This window comes from Microtus oregoni, unplaced genomic scaffold (genome assembly GCF_018167655.1).
Source record: "Microtus oregoni isolate MIOR12 unplaced genomic scaffold, Mior012 000001F_ref0000356, whole genome shotgun sequence".
In the NCBI taxonomy this organism is placed as follows: Eukaryota; Metazoa; Chordata; class Mammalia; order Rodentia; family Cricetidae; genus Microtus; species Microtus oregoni.
In genome coordinates this window covers 54,273,873-54,294,141 of record NW_024543060.1, presented here as the reverse complement: position 1 = coordinate 54,294,141, position 20,269 = coordinate 54,273,873, and the positions used below count along the sequence as shown (strand labels likewise).

The following is a 20,269-nucleotide window of genomic DNA, read 5'->3' as shown; positions in this document are numbered from 1 at the left end:
CGGCTGTCCCTGTAGGAGGGACGTCAGTGCCACCTTCCTCCAAGGTCTGCACTGTTCCCTGCCGGCGCTGGCTATGGCTGCAGACCCCTTCGCAACACCTGTGCGACTCTCTTCCCACTCTCATGGCACAGTAACCCAATTCCTGAGGGCGAGAGGCCTTTCATCTTTCTTGGCATTGTTCCTGGATTCAGGAAGCGCAGAGTCAAGGAACGAGTGTCTGCGTGAATGAAGGAGGCCATGGAAGAGAGGCACACGTTTCCACGCCCTCCAAAGCTCCAGGTCACCTCCACACTCCTGTGGATGCGGGATGGAGACCTGGCTGAGGGACTGCATTGAGCCTTAAGGCAATGGCTGGTAAGCTCACCTTGCAGCGGGTACCAGGAGTACCCGTTAGTGATACCGTTGGGGAAGTGCCGCTTGTTCTTACACTGGTCTCCCTTCGTCATATTGGGATTCCGGGAAGCATAGGTGTATGCGAGGTGTTGAAAAACGTCATCATCTGGAGTTAGACTTCGGGACAACAGCGTCCCCGTAGCTGTGTTAGAAAGACAACATCAGTCGACACAGTCACAGTGCACTTGGACAGTTTCAGTCTCCACTTCCGAACACGCCCTGTGGTAGTTTGAATTAACAGCCCCCTTAAGACCGTAGCGAGTGGCACTATTAGGAGGCAGGGCCTTGTTAGAGGAAGGGTGTCACTGTGGTTTGTACTTTGAGGTCTCTTGTTCAAGCTATGCTCAGTGCGACACTTGGTTCACTTCCTGTTGCTTGTGATCAAGATGTAGAACTCGCAGCTCCTTCTCCAGCACCGTGTCTGCCTGCACGCTGCCTTGTCCCACCATGATGATAACGAACTGAACCTCCGAAACCGTAAGCCACCCATAATTAAATATTTGCCTTTATAAGAGTTGCTCTGGCCATGGTGTCTATTCATAGTAATAGAGACCCTAAGTAATATACACCCATCTTCTTTCTTCTCTTTAACAATCAAGGGTGTTATCTCACACAATAATCAGTCTAGAAATGATGTCAGCTCTTCATCATGCTGGCCACGTCTGGAGTTAGCAGCTTCCCTTAGGTGCTGCCAAGGGTTAATAGACATCTCTGCCATAGTTTCAGTTCTTTTCAGTTGTTTGTTTGAGACAGGTTTCTATATAGTCCTGGCTGTCCCTGGAACTCGCTATGTTCACAGGCAGGCCTTCACCCGCCTGTCTCTCCCTCCCGAGTGCTGGGATTAAAGGCGTGCACCACCATGCTTGGCCCTTCAACACATCTCACAGGGTGAAAACACACGTGAGATCATTTAACGGACTCCAAAGCAGGGTTCCCAACCTTCTAATGTTGCAATTCTTTAACACAGTTCCTCATGTTGTGGCGGCCCCAACCATAAAATTATATTTGCTGCTACTTCATAGTTATAATTTTGCTTCTGTTATGAATCACACTGTGAATATCTGATATGCAGCCCCTGTGAAAATGTGAAAAGGTCGTTCAACCCACAAAGGGGCTGCAGCCCACAGGCTGAGAACCACTAGAGTCGACAGCATTCGTGAGATTAAAAAACAGAGCCAAACAAAAACGGTAAGCCATTTGGTCCTAGTTTCTTCTAGCCACATAATCTAAGTCTGTGATGCCATGTGGACCTGGCTGTAGGATTTCTCCCACGGGTTTCTTGTTACTGGCTGTCATTCAGCCACCCTGCTCATCCACTGTTTAGGAATTATAGGAACCCAGGGGGTGGTGGCTCACACCACCCAGCATTCGGGAGGCAGAGGCAGGCAGATCTCTGTGAGTTTGAGGCCAGCTTGGTCTACAGAGCAAATTCCAGGACAGTCTCCAAAGCTACAGAGAAACCCTGTCTCGGAAAACCAAAATAAATACATACATATATACATACATACATACATACATAATAACAACAATAGAATTATAGGAAGAGCTGGCCATGTGGACCAGGCTGCACAGCGCTGGCCAAGCCTGCACAAACTCTGGGTTTGATCCCCAGTATTTCATAAACCAGACCTGGTGGTATAAGCCTTTGAGGGTCAGAAGTTCAAGGTCATTCTCAGCTACATTGTTCCAGGTGTCCTGTTACACACAAACTTCATTCTTACTCCGTTTCCTCCACAAACAAACAACAACAAAACAAAAGAAAACACCCCAACAACAGCAAGGATTGCTCAGGGTTAGGGACCATGAGGCATTTTCTGGCCAGCCAGAGAAAGTTAAAGGCAGGTTGCAGAGCTCATTCCACTCCAGGGGTGGAGCTGGCAGCGGTCTGCCCGAGTGGGGCCACATCACCCACCTTGCACGCCGTTATCGAAGGGGTAACTGGCCACCAGGGCACCCCCATGGAGATTCGCAGAGAGGACAAACGTCTCAGTTTTCAGCCACTTCATGACTGCCAGTGTCTCCGGCTGCTTTGACACGTTATTACTTTCAAAGGCATCAGGGAAGTTTCTGTTTAGGTCATAATTGTTGAAATTTTCCCTTTAAAAGAAAGGATTTTGTTTATTGGGGAGTGTGGGTGTGGGGACCTGAGACTCAGGCTCCAGGTGTTTCCCAGATGTGAATACAAGTGCAGTGGATGATTGGTGTGGGGCCTCTCATGAATTAACGTCCCAGTCCCCTACTGTGTGGTCTGCTTCCTGATGGGACGTTAGCTACTGTGACACCAGCAAGGGTTGGACAATTGTTTGCCTTCTGGGACTTCTTGTTCTTGGAACACTGCCTTTTAGACATGAAGGCTACGTAGAACAATGAGGAACCCAGGTGACAACCAGAATTCAGCCAGACACTTGGCTCTAGGCTACTAGGCTAACTCTCTCAGACAGACCTGTGCTGAGAGGCCCCAGGGGGAGCAGGGACTGATATCCATCTGGCATTGTCCCCTTTTAAATTCGGGACTTCTAGAACTAGCAGTCAATAAAAAGCTCCAGTCACCATGTTGGCAGTGGCTCCTCACACAGCACCCAAGGGCAGAAGCAGGTCACTCTATATAAACATGCTTCACATTGCTGGCATGGTCATGCTTAGCCATGCTAGAAAGGTTAAAGATGAAGGGAATCCAGTCCTGAGAGTTTTCTTAGTTATTTTTGGTAAACCCACAAATTTATAAACTGCAAATATATGTGTCTATTAAGCATGGAGAAGCCCTAAACTCCCCGAGGGACTTTGAAACAAAGTACACCATCAGACCATGCTGCAGCATTCACACTTCTTAGGGTACTGGGTTAATAAAACATTGGAGGGGCTGTGTATGATGCTAGGCCAGTAGTTCTCAACCTGTGGGTCAGGACCCACTTGGGGAGGCTGAACAACTTTTCACAGGAGTAGCCTATCAGGTACACTGCATATCAGATACTTACACTATGGTTCATAACGGTAGCAACATTACAGTTGTGAAGTAGCAATGAAAATAACTTTACGGTTGGGGGTTGCAGCGTTAGGAAGGTTGAGAACCATGTCCTAGGCCAATGCCACGCTAACAGTGATAAACACAATGATAAACTGCCCTTGGTAGCTCCCAGTTTCTCGGAGAGAAAGATATTAAATAAGAAGTTAGACATTAGGGGCCCGTGTGATGGATTAACAGGTAAAGGTGACTTATGCCAAGCCCGGCGACCTGAATTTGATCCCCCGGACCCACCCACATGGTGAAGGGTGAGAATCAATTCCCACAAGTTATTCTCTGACTCTACATGTCCACCATGGCAGGTCCTGGATCATGCCCCACAAATAAATAAATCAACATAATACAGTAAATAAAAATTGTGCCATGAAGGTATGGTGTCGGATGACAGAAAGCACATAGGCCACTAAATGCAGGCTGCACAGTTGGGGAAAGGGTTTTTACAGTAAAGCGAGTTGGGCTGCTGATGCGGATGAAGAACGGAAATGGATGTACGCAGTACCTGAGCTGAGAAAGCACTTGAGAGCTCCAGGAGGAAGATTAGAGAGGCCGAACGAAGCAGGGAGGATGAGAAGTGGTCAGCAGAGGCACCATGTACCATCCTACAAGATGGAGGCCTGAAGAAGCTCAGTGCACCTGTGCCGGGCACAGGCGCTGGGGAGCTTCACTGGGAGACCAAGCCCTCTTTACCTCCCATTGCTGTAGTAACAGTCGGGCTTCTTGACGGCTTCAAATCCATCTGGGTTCATGGAAGGCATGATGTGGATCCGAGTGCTGTTGATCAGACGTGTGATGTCGGCATCGTTCCCGTGACTCCTCACCAGGTAGTCAATCAGGTGGAGCAGCAATTCCCGCCCCACAGTCTGTGTGCAAAGAAGAACGGGGCTGTTAGCAAGTCAGAAAAAACAAGGAAAACGTTCCCAAAGCACAGATCCCCTGTGGCGTCTCACATTTGCTACCTTTGATATGTGTGAGGCCACCTGTTTTCTTTCTTTTCCTTTTCCCCTCTGTCCTCTCTCTCTCTCTCTCTGTTTCTCAAGAATGGGTTTCTCCCTATAACAGCCCTGGCTGTCCTGGAACTAGCTCTTGTAGACCAGGCTGGCCTCGAACTCACAGAGATCCACCTGCCTCTGCCTCCCGAGTGCTGGGATTAAAGGTGTGCGCCACACCGCCCGGCTCTCATTCATGTTTTAAATATAAACCTCCTCTTTTTCCTTAAATTTAAGGCATGGAGTATGAAGCCTCGGGTGCTTGAACTTTGAGAGTTTGTGGTGAAATGGCCCCTCTCAGCCTAACTCCACACCGACTTTCCAGAGAATGCAGTCTTCTCAGCAGGGTCCCCAGGAATGAAGTTAGGCCGGAGACACACACACCAGCTTCTGGGATGCCCACCCCCACTCCACCCCAGCCCAGGTGACTCAACTCAGAAAGCAGAAAAAAAAATCCACATCAGTTCAGTTCAACTCAGCCAAGTGGGAACTGGCCAGGCAGGTAAAAATGAGTCTTATTCTACAAAGAACGCTTAGGAACAGTGGAGAGTTTTTTTAAAATATTTATTTATTTATTTATTTATTTATTTATTTATTTATTTATTATGTATACAGTATACAATATTCTGTCTGTGTGTATGTCTGCAGACCAGACGAGGGCAGCAGACTTCATTACAGATGGTTGTGAGCCACCATGTGGTTGCCGGGAATTGAACTCATGACCTTTGGAAGAGCAGGCAATGCTCTTAACCACTGAGCCATCTGGAATCCCCATGGCAGGTGCCAGGGAGAGAGCAAGAGGGAAGGAGGCCAGGAAAGAGCAGAAACGGGGAGGGGATGAAAGGAGGGAAGGACAAGCGCAAAAGCTTGAACTAGAGAGAGTTGTTTTTAAATTGCTCCCTGGGTGTGGTGGCGAACACCTTTAATCCCGAGACTGCCAAGGCTGAAGCAGGCGGATCTCTGTGAGTGCAAGGCCAAGCTGGACTATTGAGTTCTAGACCTGATAGGATAGCATAGTGAGACTATTATCTCAAAAAACAAACAAACCACCACACTATAAGAAGGCAGCTGGGAGTGGCAGTGGCAGAAAAAGTCTGTCAGTTTGCATTGTTACAGGTTTAGTCCATTTGACTGATTGCTTAGTCCTCCTTGGTCAAATGTTGGCCTACACAGTGTACTATCTGGCATGCTTTCTCTGGTCTCCACATCTAAGTTGTGGTCCCACTAAACTTGACGTCTCTGTTACTAACACAGATTGTAGTTCCTGAACTAAACCACCTTCCCATTCCATTGAAGCCTCCAGAACAGGGATCTTAACTGTTTTCTTCTTGACCCACAGTCCTCTGGACTTCATGCCTAGCGTCTAGCATAGCAGACATGTTGTGGAATATTATTTGAACTGAACAAAGATGTGCTACATTTGTTTCTGCTGCCATTGTTAATGATGTAAAGACGTATTATTTTTGTTTCTGCGGCATTTGTTTAATTATGAGAAGATGTGTTTCTGTTTCTCCTCGCCTGCTTAAGACACCTGATTGGTCTAATAAAAAAGCTAAACGGCCAATAGTTAGGCAGGAGAGGGCTACATGAGGCTAGCGAGCAGAGAGAATAAGTAGGAGGAGAAATATAGGCTGGGGGAAGAACAAAAGAAAAGAGAGAGGAAAGAAGGAGGGAGAAAAAGAACTGGAGACTCCCAGGGCCAACCAGCAAGACACAGAAGAATCAGGAAAAGTAGAATAGACAGGAGGAAAGAAAGGTAAAAGGCCCTGTGGCAAAATGTAGGCAAATAGAAAAAGGATAAAATGAGACTAAGATAAGGTCAAGCGCCCATAACTAATATTAAGTCTCCATGTCATAATTTGAGAGCTGGTTGGTGACCCAAAAGAAAAAGCCTGGTACACAGTCATCTAATGAACAACTGCTAATAAATTACTGTTGACAAACCCATTACAAGATCAGGACGGGGGGCTGGAGAGATGGCTCAGAGGTTAAGAGCATTGCTTGCTCTTCCAAAGGTCCTGAGTTCAATTCCCAGCAACCACATGGTGGCTCACAACCATCTGTAATGGGGTCTGGTTCCATCTTCTGGCCTGCAGGCATACACACAGATAGAATACTGTATACATAATAAATAAATAAATATTAAAAAAGATCAGGACTGTTCTAAGGAAGAAACAAGAGGGCCTAAGGCATGGGAGAGAGACGGACACTTGATAAATTCAGCCAAAAGACTTTCAGTGTTGAGCAGATTTTGTAGAGTGAGAACTGATAGCTCTCCTACAGCAAGAACTTGGGATACCTGGTCCCTTTAGCCGCAGGGAGAGGGAGAAAGGGCAAGAACTTGGGATACCTGGTCCCTTTAGCCGCAGGGAGAGGGAGAAAGGGCAAGAACTTGGGATACCTGGTCCCTTTAGCCGCAGGGAGAGGGAGAAAGGGCAAGAACTTGGGATACCTGGTCCCTTTAGCCGCAGGGAGAGGGAGAAAGGGCAAGAACTTGGGATACCTGGTCCCTTTAGCCACAGGGAGAGGGAGAAAGTGCTGCGCACGAGCAGTCTACTAGCACATACTCCAAATCAGTTAGGTGCTTCATCTGGAATAATCATTAGTTCCCTCCGAATCCCCAAATGAGGAATTCTCCAAACCTGTGGGGGCCAGCCGTGATAAGCTAAGTCTGGGCAGGCCACCCAAAGGAAGTTCTTTACTTCCAACCATTATCACCTGGGACTCTGACCATCGACAAATTTAATTAGAGGTCTGAGTCTCAGAGTTTACCCTGAGACAATGCCTGGCTGCAGGAGGAACCACAGATTGCCCCATCCCCACCCAAGAGCACACCATTCAAAGGAAATGCCTGGCATTCCAGGAGCTGTAGATAAAGACACCTGCCAGTGCACCTCAATAGGACACCCCTAGACAAATGTCAGCCAATCAGGGCCCTAAATCTCAGACACCCTTCACCCCCACCTTTACTACTATAAAAACCCAATTCTAATTGAGTTCGGGGCTGTCCGGTTATTCCAATACGTTGGACATGCCGAGAGACTGAGTTTGCAAACTTGATTAAAATAAAAGCTCTTTGCTTTTACATATGGGACTTGGTTTCCTTGTTGGCCTTGAGGGGACTTCGTGGATTTGGGCATAGCAAACCCACATTGCCTACATGAGAGTGCATGACAGTAATAGGAAAAATATCCTGGAAGTGACATTTGGAAGGAAAAATTTTACTATTTGGTTTGTTTTAATAAATGTGGAACCCTGACCATTGAACTACACATCTTCCAGGCTGTCTCAGTTTATTTTCTACTGTTGTGATAAACTGCATGACCAAAAGCAACTTGGGGAAGAAAGGTTTTAATTCATCTTAGAGCTTGTCATCCATTATGAAGGAGGCCAGGGCAGGAGTCTAGAGGCAAGAACTGAAGCAGAGGCCGTGGGTAGTGTTGCTTACTGGCTTGCTTATACCACCTGCCCAGGGGTGGCACCATCACAGTGGGCTGGACCCTCCCAAATCGATCATCAATAACAGAAGTAATGGTATGAAATGTGATGGCGTTTTCAAGTCTATAGCAAACAAACAACCGTGGTAAAAAAAATTCATTGCTGTGTACTATGGACACATGTGATATAAACTTCAGAAACAAAATAAAACTCTCATGACTGACCCACCACTAAAAAAAAAAAACCAGAACTGCAATCCAGTTAAACTTAATGAATATTCACCGAGTATTTATTTTTACAATAATTAGAGCATAGGCCCTGAGGTCAAGGGAACCTGAGCTAGTTCCCTCTCCTCTGTTGCTGGGTTAGCTGAAGGCTTGGCACTGGATTTTTCAGCACAGTGGTGACCTGCTTTGGTCCCCCCTCCGAAGAACAAGTAGAGATGGTTTATGAAACAAGAGATTGTGTATCTATCTCAATATTGTCCATAAAAATTTAAAAGCACAGGCTAGAAAATCGGAACAAAACAGTGAAAGGAACTTGTGGAAGGAATGGGGGTCCCTCCCAATGCTTCTCTCTGAGGCTAAGGACATTAGACATCCTGGTGTCCTTCAGGCAAGCTTGATTTTAATTGGTTGTCCTTTTCTCCAAAGAAAGCAATTGTAGAATGAAGTGCATGCATGTGCATGTGTGCATTAGTTCAGGCGTGTGTGGTAACGGTGGGCAAAGTATCGCCCCTGACATATCATGCATGCACCTCACACGGATGCGTGTGTGCGTGGTAATGGAGGTAAAAGCCCCTCTGACAGTCTCAAGGTGCCAGGAGAGTAGAGACTGGAGAAATCTACATCAAGATTAACATCTGGAAGAAGCCAGTTGGCAGGAAAAACAGGAAGTCCTTGCCCTTCTGGGCTACATGAAAGGAACAGAACAAAACCTACCGTTTGCAGAGGCAACCAGAGATCTTAGTGAGCTCATGCCCAGTCAGTGTTAGCTGCTGCTCTGCCTTGTAAAGATCCGTAAAGAGTTAGAGCTAACTGGTTAGAGCAGCACTCGGAGCCAATGTCACAGAAAAGACACGAGACAACAGCACAGTCACTGAAGACGAGCGAAACACCCACACTTGGGGCTCATCTCAAGTACATCCACCTGAACTTTGCAAGGAGAGACATAAAAATGTACAAAGTGAGAATGGGCTTTATAAAACCCTTACTTCCTATGTAGCAACACCCGTCTGCAAATGGCTATTTTAAGTCCCGAGTGAAAGCTAGCTCAGCTCAGCATCAGCCGAATTAGCTCTGAACAGTTCCTAAGATGCACATTAGCCAAACATATTTCACGTGCGTTGGCAAATGCTTGTGTTTTAGTTTCACTTCATTGCGCTGATAAAACGCCCTGACAAGAAGCAACTTAGGGAAGAGGGGTTTAGCAGGCTTCCTGATGGGGGATTCCCTCTGTCTGCTGTGAATACCATTGGTTAATGAATAAGAAACTGGCTTGGCCTATAGCAAGGTAGAACTTAGTTGGGTGGGGAAAACTAAACTGAATGTGGGGAGGAAGAAGGCAGAGTCAGGGAGAAGCCATGCAGCCCTGCCAGAGACAGATGCCGGTTGGAATCTGGCCTGTAAGTCACAGCCCCGTGGCGAAACACAGATTAATGGAGATGGGTTAATTTAAGATATGAGTTAGGCAGAAAAACACGTAAGCTATTGGCCAAACAGTATTGCAAATAATATGGTTTCTGTGTTATTATTTCGGGGCTCAGCAGCTGGGAACAAAGAGGTGGCCTCACACCACGGCTTACAGTTCCAGGCTACAATCGTTTTGGAGAAGACAAAGCAAAGGACACAAGGAGACCGCCACATCACATCCACAGCCAGGAGCTGGAAGCAGGCATGTACACACACTCACTTGCTTGTTTGCTTGTGCTTAACTTGGCCCCTCACTCTGTAGCCCCAGCTGGGCTGGAACTCAGAGATCAGAGGTTAAAGGTGTGAGCCACCCTTCCAGGCACTTCTCCATCCTTACATAATCAAGACTAGGGAATGTTGCCGCCCACAGTGGACAAGGTCCTCCCTTATTAACTTAATACAATCCCTAAAGACACGCCCACAGGCTAACTTAATGAACACAAACCTTAAAGACACGCCCACAGGCAAACTTAATGAACACAATCCTTAAAGACACGCCCACAGGCAAACTTTATGAACACAATCCCTAAAGACACACCCATAGGCTAATTGAATGAACACAATTGTTTTTTTTTAAAAAATATTTATTTATTTATTATGTATACGATATTCTATCAGTGTGTATGCCTGAAGGCCAGAAGAGGTCACCAGACCCCATTACAGATGGTTGTGAGCCACCATGTGGTTGCTGGGAATTGAAGTCAGGACCTTTGGAAGAGCAGGCAATGCTCTTAACCACTGAGCCATCTCTCCAGTCCATGAACACAGTTCTTAAAGGCACACCCACAGGCTAATTTAATAAACACAATCCCTAAAGACACACCCACAGGCTAACTTTATTAACATAATCCTTAAAGGCACACCCACAGGCTAATTTAAAGACACGCCCACAGGCTAACTTTATTAACACAATCCTTAAAGACACGCCCACAGGCTAACTTTATTAACACAATTCTTAAAGGCATGCCCACAGGCTAACTTTATGAAAGGTTGTGACAAGTTGACAATTAAAGATAACCATTACACCTTGAATCTTACTTTTAGAATTAAGTAGCCAGGTGACAAGGGCCATAGTAACACTGTAAGGAAGAACTCCAGAATGTGGGTTCTGCATAGGAGACCATTAAACTGGCCTCTTCTTTAAGCCTAGTATCATAAAAAGATTCTTTTTTTAATTTAATTTTTTTAAAAAACAAACTATTTTTTTCATTTTACATGGCAATCCCAGTTCTCATTCCCTTCCCTCCACCTTCTCCCCACTCCACCTCCATCCACTCCTCAGAGAAGGTAAAGCACATGGTTTTGGGGAAGGACCAAGGCCCTCCCTACTATATCTAGGCTGAGCAAGCTATCCCTCCAAAGAGAATGGGTTCCCAAAAAGCCAGTACAAGTAGTAGGGATAAATCCTGGTGCCACTGCCAGTGGCCTTACAGTCTGTCCCAGCCATACAACTGTCCCCCATATTCAGAGGGTCTAGTTTGGTCTTATGCTGCTGGTTCCTTTCCCCCACCCGAGCCATCTCCCTGGTCCTGTAAAGTTACACAGTTTTCAAAGGAGGTGTTAAAGAGACAAGGTGGAAATTCATGGAGGGATGGATGGACACAGAAATGGGCCTTGATGCCGCAACTAATCTCCTCAAATACAGAACCAATTATGAACCACCCCTCCATGTGGTGGTGTCTAGAGGAGAGGAAATGTCCTCAAAAAATCCCGTGCTACATTTGTTCTGCCGCGCCGCTCGGTGTATATATACCCCTCCAGGAATCCACCATGAGGTCCTGAATGACAGGAAACGCTAAAGATCCTGGGGTCAGGACCAACCGCTCAAGATGCTGCTTTTCAGTAGGACTGAAGTCATCAAGAACAGAAAATACTTTCAGTCCCAAAAGTTCTAAGAGGGACATGGTGGGGCAGGCTCAGCTTTATGCTCAGAGTCAGACCTCTGCTGCCCGGTCTCCAGCTCCTGGAGGCATCAGTAGGAGGGCAGAATACCCAAGACCTCAATACATCTCTTTAATAGGCCCGCAGAGCCCACAGCCACGAGCCGGGACGTAAACGGCATTCACAATACTTCAGACCCCCACTCAGAGCACACGAAGGCTTTCTCCGCCATCCCTCCACGCCAGGGAGGGCCTGGGTTAGATGGGACACAGTGACGCCCCGAGAGACGATACTGAGTTTATGAAGGCACACAGAAAAGTCAAGCATAGCCAGGCAGGCAGGCAGGCCAGAGACCAGCAGCCTGTAACCTCGGAATCCCGGGGAAGTCAATGAGTAACTTCCTGGAGCCAATGAGTGCCATCTGTCTCTTATTAAACAAGGATTCCAGGAGCCCTTCCTTGATCGATAGACTAGATAGCAGAAAAAAAAAAAAAAAAAAAAAAAAGAAGCCTGGGCCGCTCTGTGTAACAAACAATTTTGGGCAGATTCCCAGCAACATAAAGTCTATTAAAAAAACAGACCATTATGATTAAACAAACAAAGAAAAAATTAGTCGTATTGTTCTTTACCCATCCCAAGCCAGTTTCCTCTCTTGCAAGCGTGTATTTGCATCCTCTCAGCAGGACGGGTTGGGTGACATGCTTGGCGAGGGTTGGCCGTATGTGTCATAAAGGGAGGAGCCCAGGTCCTATGGAACCAGAGCTTGAGGAGGTTAAATCAGGTCACAGGGTCCAGCCTTGCTGAGAGCATCCCACCCAGCTAGTGCAAATGGTTCGGTATCTAGCAGCCTGTGCTTCCTGCCATATGCACAGACACTGGAACCCCTAAAGGCTAAATATGCCCTTTATTTAGGGAACTTTATGTATCCCCTATCAATTTCCTTTACTGCGGCAACTGGGAGCTCCCCTTCCTTCCTCAGTTGTGTGGAGTCCTGGTATACAGAAAACAACAAAAGTTTTCAAGGTGGAAAAGAGGCAGACATCTTCAACAGTCCTACTGGCCCGGGTGGTTTTCGTCAACTTGATACAAGCTAGGATCACATGGGAAGAGGGAACGTGAGCTGAGAAAATACTTCCATTTGATTGGTCTGTAGGTTAGTCTGCAGGGCATTTTCTCGAGTGAGGACTGATGTGGGAGGGTCCAGTCCACTGTGCGGGGTGCTAACCTGTAGTGGCATTTCACTTGTATTTTAATAAATAAAGATGCCTGAGGATCAGAAAATCATGAAACAGCCCCACTGGTCAGCCTTACAGACCAAGCAGCAATGACACACGCCTTTAATCCCAGTAGCCACACGAGCTGCCATAGAAACCAGGCGGTAGTGGTCTTTAATCCCAGAACTAGAGTGGATTATAAAATGGGAGGAGTCAGCTCTCAGACACAGTCTCACTCTGAGATTCCTGGAGGCAGGGTCGCCATTTCGGACTGAGGTCAAAGTAAGAGCCAGTGATTGGCTGCTTTGCTTTTCTGATCCTCAGACAAGATTTAATTATTGGTCTTGGGACATAAGAGAAAGGGAGCTGACTGTGAGCTAGAGAAAGAGACTGTTGCAGGGCAGTGGTGGCGCACGCCTTTAATCCCAGCACTCGGGAGGCAGAGGCAGGCGGATCTCTGTGAGTTCGAGGCCAGCCTGGTCTACAAGAGCTAGTTCCAGGACAGGCTCCAAAGCTACAGAGAAACCCTGTCTCAGAAAAGAAAGAAGAAAGAAGGAAGGAAGGAAGGAAGGAAGGAAAGAAGGAAGGAAGAGGGTGCAAGCAGCTTTCCTTCAAGATCTCTGCTTCAGTTCCTGCGCTGAAATCCTGCCCTGACTTCCCTCAATGACCTGGAATAACCTTTTTTTCCCCCCTCCAAGTTGCTTTTGGTCATGGTTTTCATCACTGCAAAAGAAAACACACCAAGGCACCAGTCATTCTTGTAAGAGTGGCAGAAAGGCATTGTGTGGAACAAAATAAAAACAGTGTTTGTCTCCTGTAATCTGGAAAAGATGATACTAAGGAGTCTAAGCGTGATCATCGAATGGTGGGCTGGAAGGAACGCTCCTTGAAAGCACTGGAGCGCTGACAGACAGCTTCAAACGCCATGTTTGTGGGCTGGAGGAACAGCTCAGGGATGAAGTAGTTGCCTCGAAAGCATGAGACCTGGTTTAAATCCCCAGCACCATAAACGAATAAAGATTAAAATCAAAAATTAAAACTAAAAATGCCAGATGCCGGGCGTCTGGATGGCTATTGGTGTCTTCTCATTGCCTCTAGTTCAAGTGCAGCAGAACTCTGTGCTGAGTTCCTAGATGTCGACAGGAGATGGGGAACCAACCCAGAAAGGAGCTGAGGGACAGGGCTGGAGGCAGCTCGGAGAGTCCCGACACAAACATCTCCGGTTACTCTCTCAGGGGACCAAATTCACAGCCACACTGTCTGATGCTGCAAGAACTGGCTCCCTCAGTTTCCTCACAGGCCTCCCTCCCAGAGAAGACCTCTCGGGCCCTTGCTGCTCGACTACGACGCATGATACTTGTCCAGGTTTCTTGTCAGTGTTGACACAGACCACAAGAAACCTGAGGGGAAGTTTCTCGCAGATATTCACACCGGGTACATACCTCATCCCCATGCATATTAGCCACGTATTTGAATTCTGGAATGCCAACTCTGTGTTCCTTTGGAGACTGCCCCACAACGAGAACCCACAGGTTTCTACCTTCAGAGAGAAGGAGAGAAAAATAAGTTATCTTGTAAAATGACGAATGAACTCCAAAAGGACGAGAAGGGAAGCGCTTCTCCCCCCTGGCGACTTTACAATTTCATGGTGACTTATGTTCATGTGACGAGCGTTTCCATGCTTCAGATGCTCATTATTCACTGCCAGAATGAAAAGAAACTCAACTTATTAGAAGCATTTATTATTGTAGAATGTAATTTAAAAGAGCAGTATATTAGGTTACATGGATCTTACTTTCCAAGCGTTTATAGACTGCGTTCTGGGATCCTAGTGCCTTGCAGCAACAGCCTTGCTAAAACACACAATTATACGGGGAAGTCAGTTGATGGTTGACTGGAAGAGCGCCATAACTTATCAGAAAAGAAAGTAAAGACAGAAGGAGCAGTGAAACTTGTAATTCAGGAGGGAGAATTTTTTTTAAAAAATAAGAAAAGTCTTGTATTCAAGTGCTGATGTGGCCTTGGCTGTACCTTCTGTGTTGTCACTGGTTTTTTCAGTGGTGGAGAATTCAGCTGAACTCCGCACACCACCAAGGCATGTGCTTTGCCCGTTGAGGTACATCTCACCCTCTCCTTGTTTTTTTAAAGAAGTTTTATTTATTTTTATTTTATTTATATGAGTGCTTGCTTGCATACACACTGCATGTACATATGTATGTATACTTCTTATATGCATATACATTGCATGTATGTATACCTCATGCATGTATGCATGCATGTATTCCTTTTTTTTTTTCGAGATAGGGTTTCTCTGTAGCTTTGGAGCTTGTCCCAGAAGTAGCTCTTGTAGACCAGGCTGGTCCTTGAACTCACAAAGATCTGCCTGCCTCTGGAGTTCTGGAATTAAAGGAGTGCGCCACCACTGCCTGGCGCATGTATTTCTCTTGTATGGTGTTGGATTCCCTGAAACTGGACTTGCAGATAGTTGTGAGCTGCCGTGTGGGAGCTAGGAGTTGAATCCAGGTCCTCTGGAAGAGCAGCCAGTGTTCTTAACTATTGAGCCATCTCTCTAGCCTTTCCTTTGGTGTTTTTGAGCTCAATCTGACCTTAAACTCCCAAATCTTCTATGTAGGTCTCTCAAGTGCCAAGATGACAGGCATGCATTGCCATGCCTTGCTTTGGCTGTGCCTTTGAGTCTATTGAGTTCTGTCAAGTAAGCCAGAAACCACAGCCCAAACGAACAATGCCAAGGAAAGCTTGCAAGTCCCATTTCAACCACAGACTGATATTTAGGCAAGCAAGGGCAGAAGCAAGATCACCGAGGCTGTGCATGTGGCAGGCATAGCTGGTGCTCTGTGTTATGTAATATTAAATGCTTTCTTGTCATGAACCACTGAGTTAGACTGCCAATCAAACTTTACAAATGAGAAGCTATTATACAAACTGCTATGATCACACAGCCAGTAGAGATGATGACTTGACTCCCAGAGTGAAGAACTGAATCCTGGCCATTTGGACTTCAATTCTAGTACTTCCCCAAGCAACAAAAAGACTCCTCTTTAAGGGGATAAATTTCCAAGCTTACCAGCAAAATTAATTAATTACAAAATTAAGAAGTCAAGCCAGGCATGGGGGTGCATACCTGTAATCCCAGCACTCAGAGACTGATGTAGGAGGACTGCCATGAGTTCAAGGCCAGCCTGAGCTACATAAGCAAGTACCAGGCCAACCATGGTCATATAGCAAAAAGCACTGCCTTAACCTGCTTTCCTACCAATAAACCCAGATTAAGAAGTCTCTTTTGATTTTAAAATAGTCTAGCTCTTTTAATACAGATAAAATAACATGTAAAGTGCTACATATTTATGCAAATATGCATAAATATATATATACACAATTCATGTATCTATGATAACTGCGATATATGCAGAATTTAAGAGCCTAGGAAGGGAGTTAAACAGCAACAAGTGAGCTAACACTGAGCTGGTGTCTGCAGATTTTCATAGCTAGTTCCTTCAGGCAGGGACACCTAGGCCTGAGGAATGCTCATTGTCCTGAGGGACTAAGGGGAAACACATATTGGACTCACAGTTTTCAGGATTTACTCGTAATTAATTGGAATAAAACCTTGAGGGAAGACTGCCATGACAGGGCAATGCTTTAAACTCAATAAAACTGCAATTCTTAGAAAATACCTAGAATGTGGTTTAGATGATTAACAGTCCCCACGCTATGCAGAGTTCTCTTCATCCATCCATCCATCCATTCGTTCACCGACTTAGCTAGGCCACTATATCAAGCCATCTATTTACCCTAATTCAGGGTGAACAAATAAGTCAGGCTGTACACCATTTGTTTTCACAAGGGTGCCAGGAATTGAGTCCAGTGTGCCAAGTCCTTGTTCTTCCACTGAGTTATACTTGCAGCCCTAAATTTCTGACTTAGTGAAGAAAAGCAATAAAGAAACATAATTACAGCAGTGTGGTTTGTATAACATTAGAGACCCGTGTAAGGGCTGCTGTGTGTGTAGAATGAAAGAATCAAAGTGTATAGTGTATATATATAGAGAGAGTGTATAGTGTTACACTCTATAGGGCTTAGCGCAGGATGCTTCTGAACACAATTCTAGAGAATGACTCTGGGTTTGCCCCGTGGAGAGGAACAAACCCATCCCATCTTTTCTCCACCTGAAATCAATTAACTAGAACTTCTCCATTCCCACTGGTGCCAACTGTCTGGTCATCTGGAACTTCAATCCTACAAAGTTGACATTTTTATAGGAAAAAAGTTGTTATTTATTATTTATTTGATGAGGGTGATGTTAATCATAGTTCTTTGACTTTGTTCTGAGAAATGCTTCTAGGTAATCCCAGATTTGTATTGAGCAGTAAGGGGAAAATTCAGTACCATCTCAACAACATATTTGTCGGCTGTTGTTCGTCTCTGGCTTGTTACAAACATGATAGTGAACAACGACAAAAGTCTCGTTCTTGAAATGGACACCCAATATCATTTAGTACAAAGGAAAGAAAATCAAATCAATCAAACGTAGAGAAAAAAAATACTTCATTGGGAAACTCAATCCCACTTTTGGTGTGGATGACCTCTAAGTGAACTGCAAGATAAGAAACCTTGAGTGACTTCAGTGGCTCCAAGTCTGAGAACTGAGAGCGAGGGAGCAATCAGTCACCTGGAGAATGCGTAACCCTTGGGAATGAGGTCCCTCTTTTTTTTTTCTTAAAGAGCATCAGATTTTTTTTTAATCATAAGGAAATCAGAAGGTGCAAAAGGAATAAGGAAAATTAACCCTGTAGAGGCATTACCGACAGCCACAAGATAAGTTTGAACACAATGGGGCCTCAGGGTCAAATGGATATTACGAATGACATACTTTGAGCCTATTGATTATCCAGGAAAAGAACTGGGTCCAATAAAAGGTTATCTGGGCAGGGTACCCTGTTTCTATACCCTAGCAAAAAGATATCTAAAGTAGGAATTTCAGAAAAAGCACTACAAGAAACAAAAAACAAGGTCTAGGGTGGGAAGGTGGATGAGGTCCCTCTTAAAGGGCTTCAACTACCCTCTCTCCCAACACTGGGCCCTCTAGGGTAGACTCAAGTAAGCAAACAAGAGACAAACCCCTTGCTTTTAACCATATACTTGCCAAAGTAAATAAGAAAGTTTTTCCCCCTAGTAAGGTTGGAAATACTTATTTCCCAGTTCTAGAAAATAACAGGGGTACACAAGAGATCTGAGTTAGCAGGGAAGATTAGTTTCACGAGTGAAAAAAGTGCTTGCCATGCAATCCTGACCTCAAGTCATGGTGGAAGGAAAGAACCAACTCTTTCTCCTTACCACCGAGGACATGAAACATGGATTCAAATGTCTCAGTATCTGATTTACTAACTTGGGTTTGACAGAAATCCTGGGCTTGTGACATGGGTGCTCAACTGAATTTGTATGGAGAATCAGAAAAAGATTTTTTATTTTGTTTTTTTTGGGGGGGGATGCTAAGAAGTTAAAGTTAATGGCTAAACAGTGTTTTAATGAATCCAATTTCTGTGTGATTATTTCAGGGTTAAGCTAGCTGGGTGGCTGGGTCAAACAAGCGGCCCCTCCCTACAACAGGGGGCAGGGATTCTCTGTGAAACAATCCTGGTTGTCCTGGAACTCACTCTGTAGACCAGGTTGGCCTAGAACTCACAGAAACTGCCTGCCTCTGCTTCCGGAGTGCTGGGATTAAAGGCGTGCGCCACCAATGCCTGGTGGATCAGGAAAATATTTACAGTTTAGAAACAGTCATTGAAAAATAGAAGTTGGGCCGGGAGGCACAGGCAGGTGAATCTCTGTGAGTTCAAGGCCAGCCTGGTCTACAGAGCAAATTCCAGAGAAACCCTGTCTTGAAAAACCAAAAAGAAGTTGAGATGGGAGATTGTTCAGTGGGTAGAAGTGCCTGCCACTAACCCGATGACCTGAGTTTAGTCCCCAAAACCCACAACGGAAGGACAGAACCGAGTCCTAACAGTTACCTTCTGACTTCCGCATGGATTTCAGGACACCTGTGTGTCTATGCATATTGTAGGAGGTCGCTTGTTCGTTTCCTGGCTGCCCAGACTCCCCCCCAAAAAATCACGCAGAAACTATATTATTTAAATCACTGCTTGGCCTATTGGTTCTAACTTCTTATTGGTTAGCTCTTACATCTTAATTTAACCCATTTCTATTAATCTCTGTATTGCTACGTGGCTGTGACTTACAGGTAAGGTTCGGCATGTCTGTCTCTGGAGGGGCTACATGACTTCTCTTTACTCTGCCTTCTTTCTCCCAGCATTCAGTTTAGTTTTCCCTGTCTAGTTCTGCTCTGCCCTATCAACAGGCCAAGACAGTTTTTTTATTCATTAACCAATAAAAGCAACATATATACATACCACATGCACACACAGATAACATATACATCTGTACACATAATAACAATGAATAGCTTTTAGATTTTTTATTTATGTGTATGGTGTGTTTGGCCTGCATGTATTATGCATTATGTGTATGCCTGGAGGTCAGGAGAGGGTGTCAGCTAAAACAGTGACCTGCATATGCTGGTGCAATAATGGCATAAATGTTATACAGGGGTAACCAACAACTTAAAAAAAACAACTAGATTTAAGGCTGACTCGGTGTTGGAGACCATACCTTACACTGCTAAAATGGCCAAGAACCTGAGACTAGACAGGTCATAGACCTAAAGGGAAAACTTCCCACAGGAAGTAGACAGCAAAGACACCGACTTAACTCCAACTATGAGACCAAGTTGGAAGCAGTGGCTTTGACAAAGTCAGTGAGGCCACCAGGGGAACTGACCCACTTACAAATCTGCTATGAACTTCAAAATAAAATCAAATCCTTGTTCATCATGCAAACAGCCATCCTGTACACTGCTTCACCTTTTCCTTTTCTGGTTTTTCGAGACAGGGTTTCTCTGTGAAGCCCTGGCTGTCCTAGAACTCACCAGGCTGACCTCGAACTTAAGAGACCCGCCTGCCTCTGCCTCCCAGTGCTCCACCACCGCCCGGCCCCAACTTTCATCTCATTCACTCAACAAACGCTGATAGAAGTGTCTGGAGCCTGGCATCTGGCCAGCTGAAACAAATGCAAACCACTAGTTGACCCTATTGCTTGGCAACATGCTCAGTTCTGTTTCAGACATCTCTCCCTTCATTTAAGAAAATGATCCAAAGCGAGCATGACGTTTCCATGCTCGGAAACTGTGACTTGGCCTAGTCATGGAGACTGGAGCACACATGACACTTGCTTTATCTGCTATGCTTCCTTCGGCTGCACACTGGGACTGCCGAGGTTCTGCTCCTTCTTGCCTTGAGCCTCCCCCTCGGTCACATGACAGGCTCTAGACTGTCTTCGTTATGTGCTGCCCCCTAAAGAACCAACATGCGTGGATAGTGTGACTACAGTGGCCAGCTTCCAGTCATCCAAGAAAATTCCTTTTCCATCTAACCTCCTCCTGTTCTCCTCTTCTCCTGCCACTACTATTCCATTCTGTTCTTTCTCATCTCCTCCCCTCCTGCCTTTTAAATGGGCTCTCCCTCTGTACCTAGAACTTGCTAGGTAGACCAAGCTGATGCTGAGTTTTCC

General features: G+C 45.6%; 1 protein-coding gene across 2 annotated transcripts in view; it reads right to left on the bottom strand.

The window, feature by feature from the left end:
• The window catches only part of Cpm (carboxypeptidase M), a 52,289-nt gene that overhangs the window by 10,178 nt on the left and 21,842 nt on the right, over positions 1-20,269 (bottom strand). For both annotated transcript variants that reach the window (XM_041667304.1, XM_041667311.1), the window contains exons 3-6: positions 14,068-14,165; positions 4,103-4,275; positions 2,306-2,490; positions 365-535 (exon numbers count right to left, since the gene is read on the bottom strand). In XM_041667304.1, the coding sequence (XP_041523238.1) occupies positions 365-535; positions 2,306-2,490; positions 4,103-4,275; positions 14,068-14,165 (627 nt within the window). The remainder of the gene's footprint in view (positions 1-364; positions 536-2,305; positions 2,491-4,102; positions 4,276-14,067; positions 14,166-20,269) is intronic.